The 12,049-nt window shown below is 69.9% G+C and overlaps 4 protein-coding genes across 4 annotated transcripts in view; 2 read left to right on the top strand and 2 right to left on the bottom strand.

The window, feature by feature from the left end:
• Positions 1-1,022: 1,022 nt before the first annotated feature.
• PHYSODRAFT_508405 (hypothetical protein) lies at positions 1,023-1,616 on the bottom strand (the record flags this gene model as incomplete). Its single annotated transcript, XM_009530814.1, has 2 exons — positions 1,023-1,125; positions 1,168-1,616. The coding sequence occupies 2 exons, from the start codon at positions 1,614-1,616 to the stop codon at positions 1,023-1,025; spliced, it is 552 nt and encodes a 183-aa protein (XP_009529109.1).
• Positions 1,617-2,916: 1,300 nt separating this feature from the next.
• On the top strand, positions 2,917-3,312 carry PHYSODRAFT_505521 (hypothetical protein; the record flags this gene model as incomplete). Its single annotated transcript, XM_009530815.1, has 3 exons — positions 2,917-3,005; positions 3,087-3,149; positions 3,189-3,312. 3 exons carry the CDS (start codon positions 2,917-2,919, stop codon positions 3,310-3,312), a joined length of 276 nt encoding a protein of 91 aa, XP_009529110.1.
• A 6,482-nt stretch (positions 3,313-9,794) lies between these two features.
• On the top strand, positions 9,795-10,190 carry PHYSODRAFT_505131 (hypothetical protein; the record flags this gene model as incomplete). The annotated part of the gene is made up of 3 exons (XM_009530816.1): positions 9,795-9,883; positions 9,965-10,027; positions 10,067-10,190. The coding sequence occupies 3 exons, from the start codon at positions 9,795-9,797 to the stop codon at positions 10,188-10,190; spliced, it is 276 nt and encodes a 91-aa protein (XP_009529111.1).
• A 443-nt stretch (positions 10,191-10,633) lies between these two features.
• Positions 10,634-12,049, bottom strand: part of PHYSODRAFT_505768 (hypothetical protein) — a gene marked incomplete at both ends in the record, with an annotated part of 2,647 nt that continues 1,231 nt past the window's right edge. The window contains one exon of the mRNA XM_009530817.1: positions 10,634-11,067. Within this exon, the coding sequence (XP_009529112.1) occupies positions 10,634-11,067 (434 nt within the window). The remainder of the gene's footprint in view (positions 11,068-12,049) is intronic.

A 12,049-nucleotide genomic window follows, 5' to 3' on the forward strand; every position in this document is an offset into this window, starting at 1 on the left:
CGCGCGGGGGGGTCCGTAGCAGGAGCCGTCGCTCCGCGCGCCTCGCCGAAGCGCCGCATGCTCGAGGCCGTGTTCTTCGGCCGTGTACTCCGTGCCGCGCGGCGCACGAGAGGCCCGGGATCCTGGCATAGTGGGGCCAAGTGGACGGGGCCCGGTCCCGCCCGGCGGACGGTCCGCGGGCCCGCGTCCGCTCGCCGTCGCCGCGAAGCGACGCGAGGTTGAAGCGGCGGACCGGGCCTCGGCTTGGCCGCCAGAGGGCCCGGCCCGCGGTCCCGCAATGGGCGCAATGGGCGCAGCGGGTCGCGGACCCGTGCCCGAAGTTGCGCCGGCCAACTCCTCGCCGGTGCCGAGCAGCGGCGCCGCGCGTGGAGGGTCGCCGGGGCCATTTTCGGCTCTGGCCGAGCCCAAAACGGGGGCGGGCGGATCCCCAATGCGTAACCGAAGCCCTAGCGGATCCGCCCCCGCCCGGACGTCCGCCAGCTCAGCCGCCCCAGCCCCGTCGCTGGCCGCGCTATAGAAAGACGCGTCGCTGGCGAGGCTGGAGTGGCTGGCCGTGGAGCACTCGCTGTCGGTGGACGGCGAGCGCTCCCGGGGCTGCCAGTCCGGCCACCAGAAGCGCATGCGCCGATGCGGTGGTGAAGGGCCGAAAAAGGTAGTTGGATAGAAAAGATAAGTGTAGTAGTTGGCCTCACGAGGGATAGGTGAAAGCCCCCGGAGACCGTACCGCGATTGGCTAGCAAGCTAACCGAAAGCAGCAGTTCCAAAAATAAATGTGAAAAAGACCCCACCAAAAGCAGGGAAACCAGTTTTCACACTGATTAGAACAGAAAGGGTTAATGTATTACCTGCCGGTTAGTCCGTTGCGTCCTGGTAGTGACTACCTGGGAGTCCCTAATTGGTGTGTAGTTGGTGTACGGGTTGAACCAATCGGGGGGTCGGACCATGTGAGCCGGTGCAGGGTTTCCGAGGGCGGTTCCCTACATGGGTGTGGCCCTGTCGGCCGCAATGGGCCTGGTTGCCGTCTAGCGGTGGCCGGAGCGCGACGGAGTCCCCCCGGTCTCCGTCACCCGACTGCCCCTGGTGTCTTGGCTGGGACGCTGTGCGTGCTGGCGGGCGCGGTGCTGGCTGCAATGCAGGTTCCAGATGCGGCGGCTGGACTGTATGCACGCGGCAGATAGCTGCCAGTCCAGCCGCTTCGCATCTCGCTTGAGCAGCCCCAGGTGCTCGGTGTAAACCGAGCGGTTGCCACCGGCGACCGCACCAAGCGAGCCGTAAACGAGCGCCGAGAGGTGCACCTTCCACCCTTGGCGCTCGAGGTGGCGCTTGATGCGGTCGTACTTGGCGCGCTTGTGTGCGGCGATGCGGGCCAGCGCTGAGCTGTCCGGGTCCTCGCCCGCCTGCTCCTCGAACGCCACGGCCAGGTCGACCACCGCCACCGTCTTCTTGGTGTGGTTGTACAGCTGGAGGTCGGGCCGTAGCGCGGGGCCAGCGAGCGAGGGCACGGTCTGGTTAACCCGGAGCTCAACGCGGTCCTGCCGGTCGCCCGACGACGACGCGATGAGCGCACGCTCGATGGTCTTGAGTGCGTCGTCGTGGCGGCCGCGGACCGCATCCATGGTGCCCGGGCAGTGGTTGAGCACATGCGCCAGCGTCTCCACCCGGGAGCAGCCCGGCTGCCTGCATCGGTCGTGGGCCCGGAGGCGCCGGCGCTTGAGCACACTGTGCGTGTCGAGCTGGTTCAAGCGGGCGGCCACCGCGAAGCGGTAGTCAGCTTCCCACATGCCTCGCGGCCGCGTGAGGAAGCTGCTGCCGACGCCGCCGTGCGCGCGTGCCGTTCTGCCTTGGTCGCGCATGGCCGCCCACTTGGTCCAGTGTCTGTGCTTGATGTGCAGCTTCACGTGCCGCAGGACCGTGCGGTGGTCGAGCCACTTGTCGTGGTGCGGCACGCGAAGCTGCAGCGTGGCCGCGGCCGTACCGGTGTCGGCGCACGCCGGCGCGGTCGCGAACTGGAGGCCGAGCGTGCGGAGGTGGCGCTGGACGTCGACCCAGAGCGAGCCGATGTCGCCGTTGCGGCGCTTTGGCGGCGCGTCGGGCGACGTCCCGAGCTGCGAGTTGAGCAGCAGCTCGCACAGCTCCTCCTCGCGGCCCGCCCACACTTGAGTGTCCAGCCGGTGGCGCGCGTCGGCGATCTGCCGGAGCTGCACGCGCGCGATGCGCTGGATGGCAGGGTCCTTGGAGTTCAGCATCTGCCACCCATGCGCGACTTGCAGCGCCGCGTGCAGTTCCGTCAGCGGCAGTAGGCCCAGTCCGCCGCGCGACACCGGTGCGTAGAAGCACTGCGCTGTGGCGGAGGCTGGCAGTCGCAGGAGATGGCGGAGGCCTCGCGCGAGGTGCCGGTCGAAGCCCGCAAGCTGCTGCTGGAAGGGGCGGAGGTGGCGAAGCGCGTACTCCACCCGAGGGTAGAGGTACGTCTTCACCGCCTTCACCACCTGCCACGGTGCGAGGCCCGACTGGAGCAGCGCTGTCGCGTCATCCTTCAGCTGCTTGAGCGTGGGCGCGAGCTCGACGCGGCGGCGTGTGTGGTCGAAGCCGTCGCCGACCCCCAGGTAGGTGTACGAGGCGCTCATGGACAGCGCGGGGATCGGCGACCCGTCCAGCTCCAGCTTGAGGTCGTCCGCCTTGAGCACGCCGCGGCGGTCGCGCTGGATCGACATGGCGGAGCATTTGCTGGGGTTGGCCGCCATGCCGGTCCAGCGGAGGAAGTCGGCCACGAGCGCGTGCTGTCGCTTGATGCCGTCCTCGGTGCCGCTGAAGATCTTGAGGTCGTCGGCGTACGCCGAGGCACCGGGGCAGTCATCGCCCGACAGCGGCACTCCCGTGGCCGGCAGTCGCTTCAGCGCGAAGAGCAGCGGGCTGATGGCAGCGTTGAAGAGCTGTGGGCTGAGCGGGCAGCCTTGGAAGACTCCCACCCGCAGCGAGATCGGGGCCGTTGTGCCGTCGGCGGCGTTCCCGACGACGAACGCCGCGCTCTCGTAGAGCCCCTTGCACATGGTGACGTAGTCCTCGGGGACGCCGAGCCGCGCGAGTGCATCCCATAGCAGCGCGAACGGCACGCTGCCGAACGCGTTGCGGAAGTCGTACCAGACTTCGTAGAGCTGGCGGCGCTTGCGGCGGGCCTGGTCGACGAGCGTGGCCGCGAGGAAGTTGTGCTCCCCGCAGCCGTTGACCGCTCGGAAGCCCTTCTGCCCCGGGGCGTGGCGGTCGTTCGCGTCCAGCCACCGTACCAGCCGCCGCGCGAGGACCCCCGTGTAGAGCTTGTAGATGGCTTGCTGGAGGCAAATGGGCCTCCAGTTCGCCGGGTCCTCGCGCGCGCCCTTCTTGTGCAGCAGCCGCACCACCCCGAGCTTCCAGCTCTGGGGCACACGTTTCGCCTCCCAGCACTTCTGGAAGGCGGTGGCGAGCACGGGCAGGAGCTGCGCGGCGAAGTGCTGGTACACGTCATAGCCGACGCCATCGAGGCCGGGGCTGGAGGTGCCGTGGGCGTGCTGCAGCTGTGACTCGATATCGTCCTGTGTCGGCGCCTCCGTGAGCAGCTCCCTGAACCTCGACGCGGCAGGCAGGTGGGTCATAGCGGAGCGGAAGGCAGCACCCGCCGGGGCGTCCGGAGCGAACTCCTGGCTGGGTGTGTTGACGCCGTCGAAGTACCGCCAGAGCTCATCGCCCGGAATGGGGCAGGTACCGTCGTCTGTGGCGCCTGCCGCTGGCGCCGCTGGGTCCGATGCGGTGCCGGCGCTGGAGGCTGCTGTCCTTGGCGTCTCCTGCTGCGCGCGTGCCTTGGCCAGGATGTCTTCGACGCAGGCTTTCTCGTCCGTGTCGAACCGGTGACGCAGGTGCTGTTGGTCGATGGCCGAGTTGACGCGGCCGACGCGGCGGCGGGCTCGGCGAACAGCCGTGCGGTCTCCGGGCGAAGCCTGCTCCACGGCGTGGAGGTCGTCCAAGGCCTCGTCGAGGCGGTGCTCGCGGTGGTGTCGAGTCACCCGCGGCGGGCGGCGGCGACGTCGCCGCTTCGCTGCACCAGAGCGCCCGCGGCGCCTGCACTGCCTCCGTCGCGCCGAGTCCTGCTGACTGGCGTCGCCATCGCGCTCGTTGTCTCCATGTGCATCGCCTTCCAGGCTGCGGCGGTCCTGCCCTTGGTCGTGCAGCGGGCGCTGCCGTCGCTGTTCGCCTTGTTGCCGCTGCTGCCGCGGGCACTGGCTGCCTTGGTGCTGCTGTCGCTGACGCTGGGGACGCGGCTCGGGGCGTCGCTGGGCCTGGGAGTACGGCTGCAATTTGTCGTACAGGAGGTGCGGGAGGGCTGTGATGTAGCCCTCCGCCGACTCCCAGTCACTGGCGTCAGTGATCTTGGCCGCCAGCGTCGCGCCAAGCCGCTCCACCATCTCGCGGGCAGCGTCGTCCTCGGCTTCGGTGAGCTGGCGTAGTCGGAGGCGGGGTCGACGCTGCGGAACTGCGTCCGGCCCGATGCGCATGGCTGCATAGACCTCGCCGTCGTCGATGTCGGCGAGATCCTCGTCCTCCGGCTCCTGCTCCTGCATCTCGATGTTGGTGTCGGCCGCGGGTGTCGGGGGCGGAGCGCGGGGTGTCGGCTGGGGCGGCAGCACGGGCATAGGGTCCAGCGTCGTGTTCGTACAGCCGTCGCCTGCCGTGTGAGCGCCGCACTCCATCATCGTCCGGCGGAGGTCGAGGGCTCGATTGGCCAGGCGGTCGGCATGGGCATTCGCTTGGCGGTCGATGTGGTGGAGTGAGAAGCTCCCCACCCGCGCGAGCTCTACCTTGACTTGGTCGCGGAGGCGGCGTAGAACGGCGTTCCTCGCCGCGAAGATGCCGCGCACCTGCTGGATCACAAGGGTACTGTCGCCTTCCACCCGCAGCGACGTCGCTCCGTGGTCGGCAGCGGCTCTCGACCCGAGCAGCAGCGCCGAGTACTCGGCAGTGTTGTTCGTTTCGCTGCTGCTCGGCATGTAGTGGGAGCACGTCCACACCACGGAGCCGTCGGGCTTGAACAGCGCTGCACCAGCTCCGCCGGGTCCTGGGTTGGCGCGGCAGGCGCCGTCGAAGCGCAGCAGCCACTCTCCGGCGGTGCCGCTGTCCACGTCCATCGCCGCCGCTGTCGCCGTCCGGTCGGGTGCGGCCGCCGGGTTGTCCTCCTTGGTCTCGCCGGCAGCCGTCGGCTCTGGTGGGAGCAGGCGAGCGGCGATCCGAGACGCCACCATGCGGCGCGGCAGCGGTGGGCCCCAGCGAGGCGCTGGAACCTCACCGAGACGCGCAGCTATGCGGGTGGCCACCAGCTCTCGGGGCAGCGGAGGTTCCCAGCGTGGTGCTGGAATGGCACCAAGGCGCGCGGCGACACGGTCAGCGACCAGAGCTCGAGGTAGCGCTGGCCCCCATCGTCCATGGCTCGGCTGCTCCTGCACTTCAACAACTTCAACTTCGGGATGAGTGGGGCTCGCAAGCGGGGGGGACGCTGCGAGCTCCGGGGTTGCTGGTTGGGGCGAGTCGGGCGTGACAGTGGCCGCCGCGACGGTGGCGTTGGCTGCGGCAGCGGTGGGGCTTGATGTCCCTGCCACTGGCGGAGCCGTAGCCGGAGGTGCAGTCGAACGGCCGGCGCACGCTTGCGCGTGCTTAGCTGCCGCTGGCCGCGACGCAAAGGGGGTGCCGCACGCGCAGCCCGCCAGAAACTTGTCCTGGAAGACTGCGCGCCGGTGCCGAGTGGTCCGATGCCTCTGCAGGGAGCTGAAGCTGGCTGCCGTGAACGTGCACAGCGTGCACGTGAAGCGCTCCGCGTTGTGCACGTACACGGCGAGGACGGGAGCTTGGCGGGCGCTTGCTGCTGGTGGCGTGTGCACCGGGGTTTGGTTCTCGGCTCCGTCCTCGTCCACGAGCTGCAGGTGCTCGGCCGGCTTCTGGGCGTCGGCGTCGTCGTCGCTGTTGAGGCGGCGGCGCTTGCCGTCCGGGCGTCGCTCGCTGGGCCGGCGAGGCGATGGGCGGCGCTGCCTGGGCCGGACGCGGCCTTGGTCAACGTCCATGGGCTCTGCGGGGGAAGGCGCCGCCTGCGAGGCGCGCTGTGCGCAGGCGAGGGCATGGCTCGTCGCCGCCATCCGCGAGTGGAACACGAGGCTGCACGCGCACCCGCTGTCGAAGATGTCGGAGAAGCGGGTGCCGCGGTGCGCCGATCTGCGGTGGGCGACGAGCGTAGCCAAGTTGCCTGCGACGTACGCACACACGCTGCACTTGAACTCGGTGGCGCTGTGTGCGTACGTCGTCTGCACCGGCTCCTGCGCGGCGACTTGGTCGGCAGCCCGAGCCGCAGCGTCAGTTGCAACTGCCGCCTCAGCAATAGCTGCAGCAGTCGCAGCCGGCGCGGCTCCAGGCGTTGGCATGTCGGCGAGCATGCCGCCCGCCCTGCCGGGCCGGGGCAACACACTCGCAGGGTCCGGGCGGGGCTTGGCGGCGGCGGCGGGGTCGTCTTGGCCGTCCGCGTCGTCGCCGTCGTCGTCCTGGGCGCGGCGGAGGTCGTCGGGGCCCTGGCTGCCCGTGGGAGCGTGCGCCGTGGCGGCTGCGGGCGCTCTACCGACGGGCAGCCTGCCGGCCGCCCTGCCGGGTCGGCCAGCATCATCGGCGGGGTCTTGGGGGCTGCTGGCGGCGGCGTCGTGGCCGTCCGAGGCTTCGTCGTCGCTGTTGCTGTCGTCGTCCGGGCTGCTGGGCCGCTGGCAGGCCGCCAGGGCCCGCGCCGTAGCCGCTGCGAGCGCCGCCCCAGGCGCTACCCAATCGGGCAGCCTGCCGGCCGCCCTGCCGGGTCCTGCCAACTCGCTGGGGGGTCCTGCGGCGGCGCCGCGCGCTGGAGGGGCTGGCGGGGGGTCTTGAGCAGCCAAACGGCGCGCGTGGGGGTCCGTAGCAGGCGTGGGGGCTGCGCAGGAGCCGTCGCTCCGCGCGCCTCGCCGAAGCGCCGCGTCCTCGAGGCCGTGTTCTTCGGCCGTGGCGACCGTGCCGCGCGGCGCACGAGAGGCCCGGGATCCGGGCATAGTGGGGCCAAGTGGACGGGGCCCGGTCCCGCCCGGCGGACGGTCCGCGGGCCCGCGTCCGCTCGCCGTCGCCGCGAAGCGACGCGAGGTTGAAGCGGCGGACCGGGCCTCGGCTTGGCCGCCAGAGGGCCCGGCCCGCGGTCCCGCAATGGGCGCAATGGGCGCAGCGGGTCGCGGACCCGTGCCCGAAGTTGCGCCGGCCAACTCCTCGCCGGTGCCGAGCAGCGGCGCCGCGCGTGGAGGGTCGCCGGGGCCATTTTCGGCTCCGGCCGAGCCCAAAACGGGGGCGGGCGGATCCCCAATGCGTAACCGAAGCCCTAGCGGATCCGCCCCCGCCCGGACGTCCGCCAGCTCAACCGCCCCAGCCCCGTCGCTGGCCGCGCTATAGAAAGACGCGTCGCTGGCGAGGCTGGAGTGGCTGGCCGTGGAGCACTCGCTGTCGGTGGACGGCGAGCGCTCCCGGGGCTGCCAGTCCGGCCACCAGAAGCGCATGCGCCGATGCGGTGGTGAAGGGCCGGCCCGTAGGCAGAAGAAGGAAGAAGATAGAAAAGATAAGTGTAGTAGTTGGCCTCACGAGGGATAGGTGAAAGCCCCCGGAGACCGTACCGCAATTGGCTAGCAAGCTAACCGAAAGCAGCAGTTCCAAAAATAAATGTGAAAAAGACCCCACCAAAAGCAGGGAAACCAGTTTTCACACTGATTAGAACAGAAAGGGTTAATGTATTACCTGCCGGTTAGTCCGTTGCGTCCTGGTAGTGACTACCTGGGAGTCCCTAATTGGTGTGTAGTTGGTGTACGGGTTGAACCAATCGGAGGGTCGGACCATGTGAGCCGGTGCAGGGTTTCCGAGGGCGGTTCCCTACATGGGTGTGGCCCTGTCGGCCGCAATGGGCCTGGTTGCCGTCTAGCGGCGGCCGGAGCGCGACGGAGTCCCCCCGGTCTCCGTCACGGCTGGACTGTATGCACGCGGCAGATAGCTGCCAGTCCAGCCGCTTCGCATCTCGCTTGAGCAGCCCCAGGTGCTCGGTGTAAACCGAGCGGTTGCCACCGGCGACCGCACCAAGCGAGCCGTAAACGAGCGCCGAGAGGTGCACCTTCCACCCTTGGCGCTCGAGGTGGCGCTTGATGCGGTCGTACTTGGCGCGCTTGTGTGCGGCGATGCGGGCCAGCGCTGAGCTGTCCGGGTCCTCGCCCGCCTGCTCCTCGAACGCCACGGCCAGGTCGACCACCGCCACCGTCTTCTTGGTGTGGTTGTACAGCTGGAGGTCGGGCCGTAGCGCGGGGCCAGCGAGCGAGGGCACGGTCTGGTTAACCCGGAGCTCAACGCGGTCCTGCCGGTCGCCCGACGACGACGCGATGAGCGCACGCTCGATGGTCTTGAGTGCGTCGTCGTGGCGGCCGCGGACCGCATCCATGGTGCCCGGGCAGTGGTTGAGCACATGCGCCAGCGTCTCCACCCGGGAGCAGCCCGGCTGCCTGCATCGGTCGTGGGCCCGGAGGCGCCGGCGCTTGAGCACACTGTGCGTGTCGAGCTGGTTCAAGCGGGCGGCCACCGCGAAGCGGTAGTCAGCTTCCCACATGCCTCGCGGCCGCGTGAGGAAGCTGCTGCCGACGCCGCCGTGCGCGCGTGCCGTTCTGCCTTGGTCGCGCATGGCCGCCCACTTGGTCCAGTGTCTGTGCTTGATGTGCAGCTTCACGTGCCGCAGGACCGTGCGGTGGTCGAGCCACTTGTCGTGGTGCGGCACGCGAAGCTGCAGCGTGGCCGCGGCCGTGCCGGTGTCGGCGCACGCCGGCGCGGTCGCGAACTGGAGGCCGAGCGTGCGGAGGTGGCGCTGGACGTCGACCCAGAGCGAGCCGATGTCGCCGTTGCGGCGCTTTGGCGGCGCGTCGGGCGACGTCCCGAGCTGCGAGTTGAGCAGCAGCTCGCACAGCTCCTCCTCGCGGCCCGCCCACACTTGAGTGTCCAGCCGGTGGCGCGCGTCGGCGATCTGCCGGAGCTGCACGCGCGCGATGCGCTGGATGGCAGGGTCCTTGGAGTTCAGCATCTGCCACCCATGCGCGACTTGCAGCGCCGCGTGCAGTTCCGTCAGCGGCAGTAGGCCCAGTCCGCCGCGCGACACCGGTGCGTAGAAGCACTGCGCTGTGGCGGAGGCTGGCAGTCGCAGGAGATGGCGGAGGCCTCGCGCGAGGTGCCGGTCGAAGCCCGCAAGCTGCTGCTGGAAGGGGCGGAGGTGGCGAAGCGCGTACTCCACCCGAGGGTAGAGGTACGTCTTCACCGCCTTCATCACCTGCCACGGTGCGAGGCCCGACTGGAGCAGCGCTGTCGCGTCATCCTTCAGCTGCTTGAGCGTGGGCGCGAGCTCGACGCGGCGGCGTGTGTGGTCGAAGCCGTCGCCGACCCCCAGGTAGGTGTACGAGGCGCTCATGGACAGCGCGGGGATCGGCGACCCGTCCAGCTCCAGCTTGAGGTCGTCCGCCTTGAGCACGCCGCGGCGGTCGCGCTGGATCGACATGGCGGAGCATTTGCTGGGGTTGGCCGCCATGCCGGTCCAGCGGAGGAAGTCGGCCACGAGCGCGTGCTGTCGCTTGATGCCGTCCTCGGTGCCGCTGAAGATCTTGAGGTCGTCGGCGTACGCCGAGGCACCGGGGCAGTCATCGCCCGACAGCGGCACTCCCGTGGCCGGCAGTCGCTTCAGCGCGAAGAGCAGCGGGCTGATGGCAGCGTTGAAGAGCTGTGGGCTGAGCGGGCAGCCTTGGAAGACTCCCACCCGCAGCGAGATCGGGGCCGTTGTGCCGTCGGCGGCGTTCCCGACGACGAACGCCGCGCTCTCGTAGAGCCCCTTGCACATGGTGACGTAGTCCTCGGGGACGCCGAGCCGCGCGAGTGCATCCCATAGCAGCGCGAACGGCACGCTGCCGAACGCGTTGCGGAAGTCGTACCAGACTTCGTAGAGCTGGCGGCGCTTGCGGCGGGCCTGGTCGACGAGCGTGGCCGCGAGGAAGTTGTGCTCCCCGCAGCCGTTGACCGCTCGGAAGCCCTTCTGCCCCGGGGCGTGGCGGTCGTTCGCGTCCAGCCACCGTACCAGCCGCCGCGCGAGGACCCCCGTGTAGAGCTTGTAGATGGCTTGCTGGAGGCAAATGGGCCTCCAGTTCGCCGGGTCCTCGCGCGCGCCCTTCTTGTGCAGCAGCCGCACCACCCCGAGCTTCCAGCTCTGGGGCACACGTTTCGCCTCCCAGCACTTCTGGAAGGCGGTGGCGAGCACGGGCAGGAGCTGCGCGGCGAAGTGCTGGTACACGTCATAGCCGACGCCATCGAGGCCGGGGCTGGAGGTGCCGTGGGCGTGCTGCAGCTGTGACTCGATATCGTCCTGTGTCGGCGCCTCCGTGAGCAGCTCCCTGAACCTCGACGCGGCAGGCAGGTGGGTCATAGCGGAGCGGAAGGCAGCACCCGCCGGGGCGTCCGGAGCGAACTCCTGGCTGGGTGTGTTGACGCCGTCGAAGTACCGCCAGAGCTCATCGCCCGGAATGGGGCAGGTACCGTCGTCTGTGGCGCCTGCCGCTGGCGCCGCTAGGTCCGATGCGGTGCCGGCGTTGGAGGCCGCTGTCCTTGGCGTCTCCTGCTGCGCGCGTGCCTTGGCCAGGATGTCTTCGACGCAGGCTTTCTCGTCCGTGTCGAACCGGTGACGCAGGTGCTGTTGGTCGATGGCCGAGTTGACGCGGCCGACGCGGCGGCGGGCTCGGCGAACAGCCGTGCGGTCTCCGGGCGAAGCCTGCTCCACGGCGTGGAGGTCGTCCAAGGCCTCGTCGAGGCGGTGCTCGCGGTGGTGTCGAGTCACCCGCGGCGGGCGGCGGCGACGTCGCCGCTTCGCTGCACCAGAGCGCCCGCGGCGCCTGCACTGCCTCCGTCGCGCCGAGTCCTGCTGACTGGCGTCGCCATCGCGCTCGTTGTCTCCATGTGCATCGCCTTCCAGGCTGCGGCGGTCCTGCCCTTGGTCGTGCCGCGGGCGCTGCCGTCGCTGTTCGCCTTGTTGCCGCTGCTGCCGCGGGCACTGGCTGCCTTGGTGCTGCTGTCGCTGACGCTGGGGACGCGGCTCGGGGCGTCGCTGGGCCTGGGAGTACGGCTGCAAGTTGTCGTACAGGAGGTGCGGGAGGGCTGTGATGTAGCCCTCCGCCGACTCCCAGTCACTGGCGTCAGTGATCTTGGCCGCCAGCGTCGCGCCAAGCCGCTCCACCATCTCGCGGGCAGCGTCGTCCTCGGCTTCGGTGAGCTGGCGTAGTCGGAGGCGGGGTCGACGCTGCGGAACTGCGTCCGGCCCGATGCGCATGGCTGCATAGACCTCGCCGTCGTCGATGTCGGCGAGATCCTCGTCCTCCGGCTCCTGCATCTCGATGTTGGTGTCGGCCGCGGGTGTCGGGGGCGGAGCGCGGGGTGTCGGCTGGGGCGGCAGCACGGGCATAGGGTCCAGCGTCGTGTTCGTACAGCCGTCGCCTGCCGTGTGAGCGCCGCACTCCATCATCGTCCGGCGGAGGTCGAGGGCTCGATTGGCCAGGCGGTCGGCATGGGCATTCGCTTGGCGGTCGATGTGGTGGAGTGAGAAGCTCCCCACCCGCGCGAGCTCTACCTTGACTTGGTCGCGGAGGCGGCGTAGAACGGCGTTCCTCGCCGCGAAGATGCCGCGCACCTGCTGGATCACAAGGGTGCTGTCGCCTTCCACCCGCAGCGACGTCGCTCCGTGGTCGGCAGCGGCTCTCGACCCGAGCAGCAGCGCCGAGTACTCGGCAGTGTTGTTCGTTTCGCTGCTGCTCGGCATGTAGTGGGAGCACGTCCACACCACGGAGCCGTCGGGCTTGAACAGCGCTGCACCAGCTCCGCCGGGTCCTGGGTTGGCGCGGCAGGCGCCGTCGAAGCGCAGCAGCCACTCTCCGGCGGTGCCGCTGTCCACGTCCATCGCCGCCGCTGTCGCCGTCCG

Source organism: Phytophthora sojae (assembly GCF_000149755.1).
Source record: "Phytophthora sojae unplaced genomic scaffold PHYSOscaffold_5, whole genome shotgun sequence".
Lineage (NCBI taxonomy): Eukaryota > Oomycota > Peronosporomycetes > Peronosporales > Peronosporaceae > Phytophthora > Phytophthora sojae.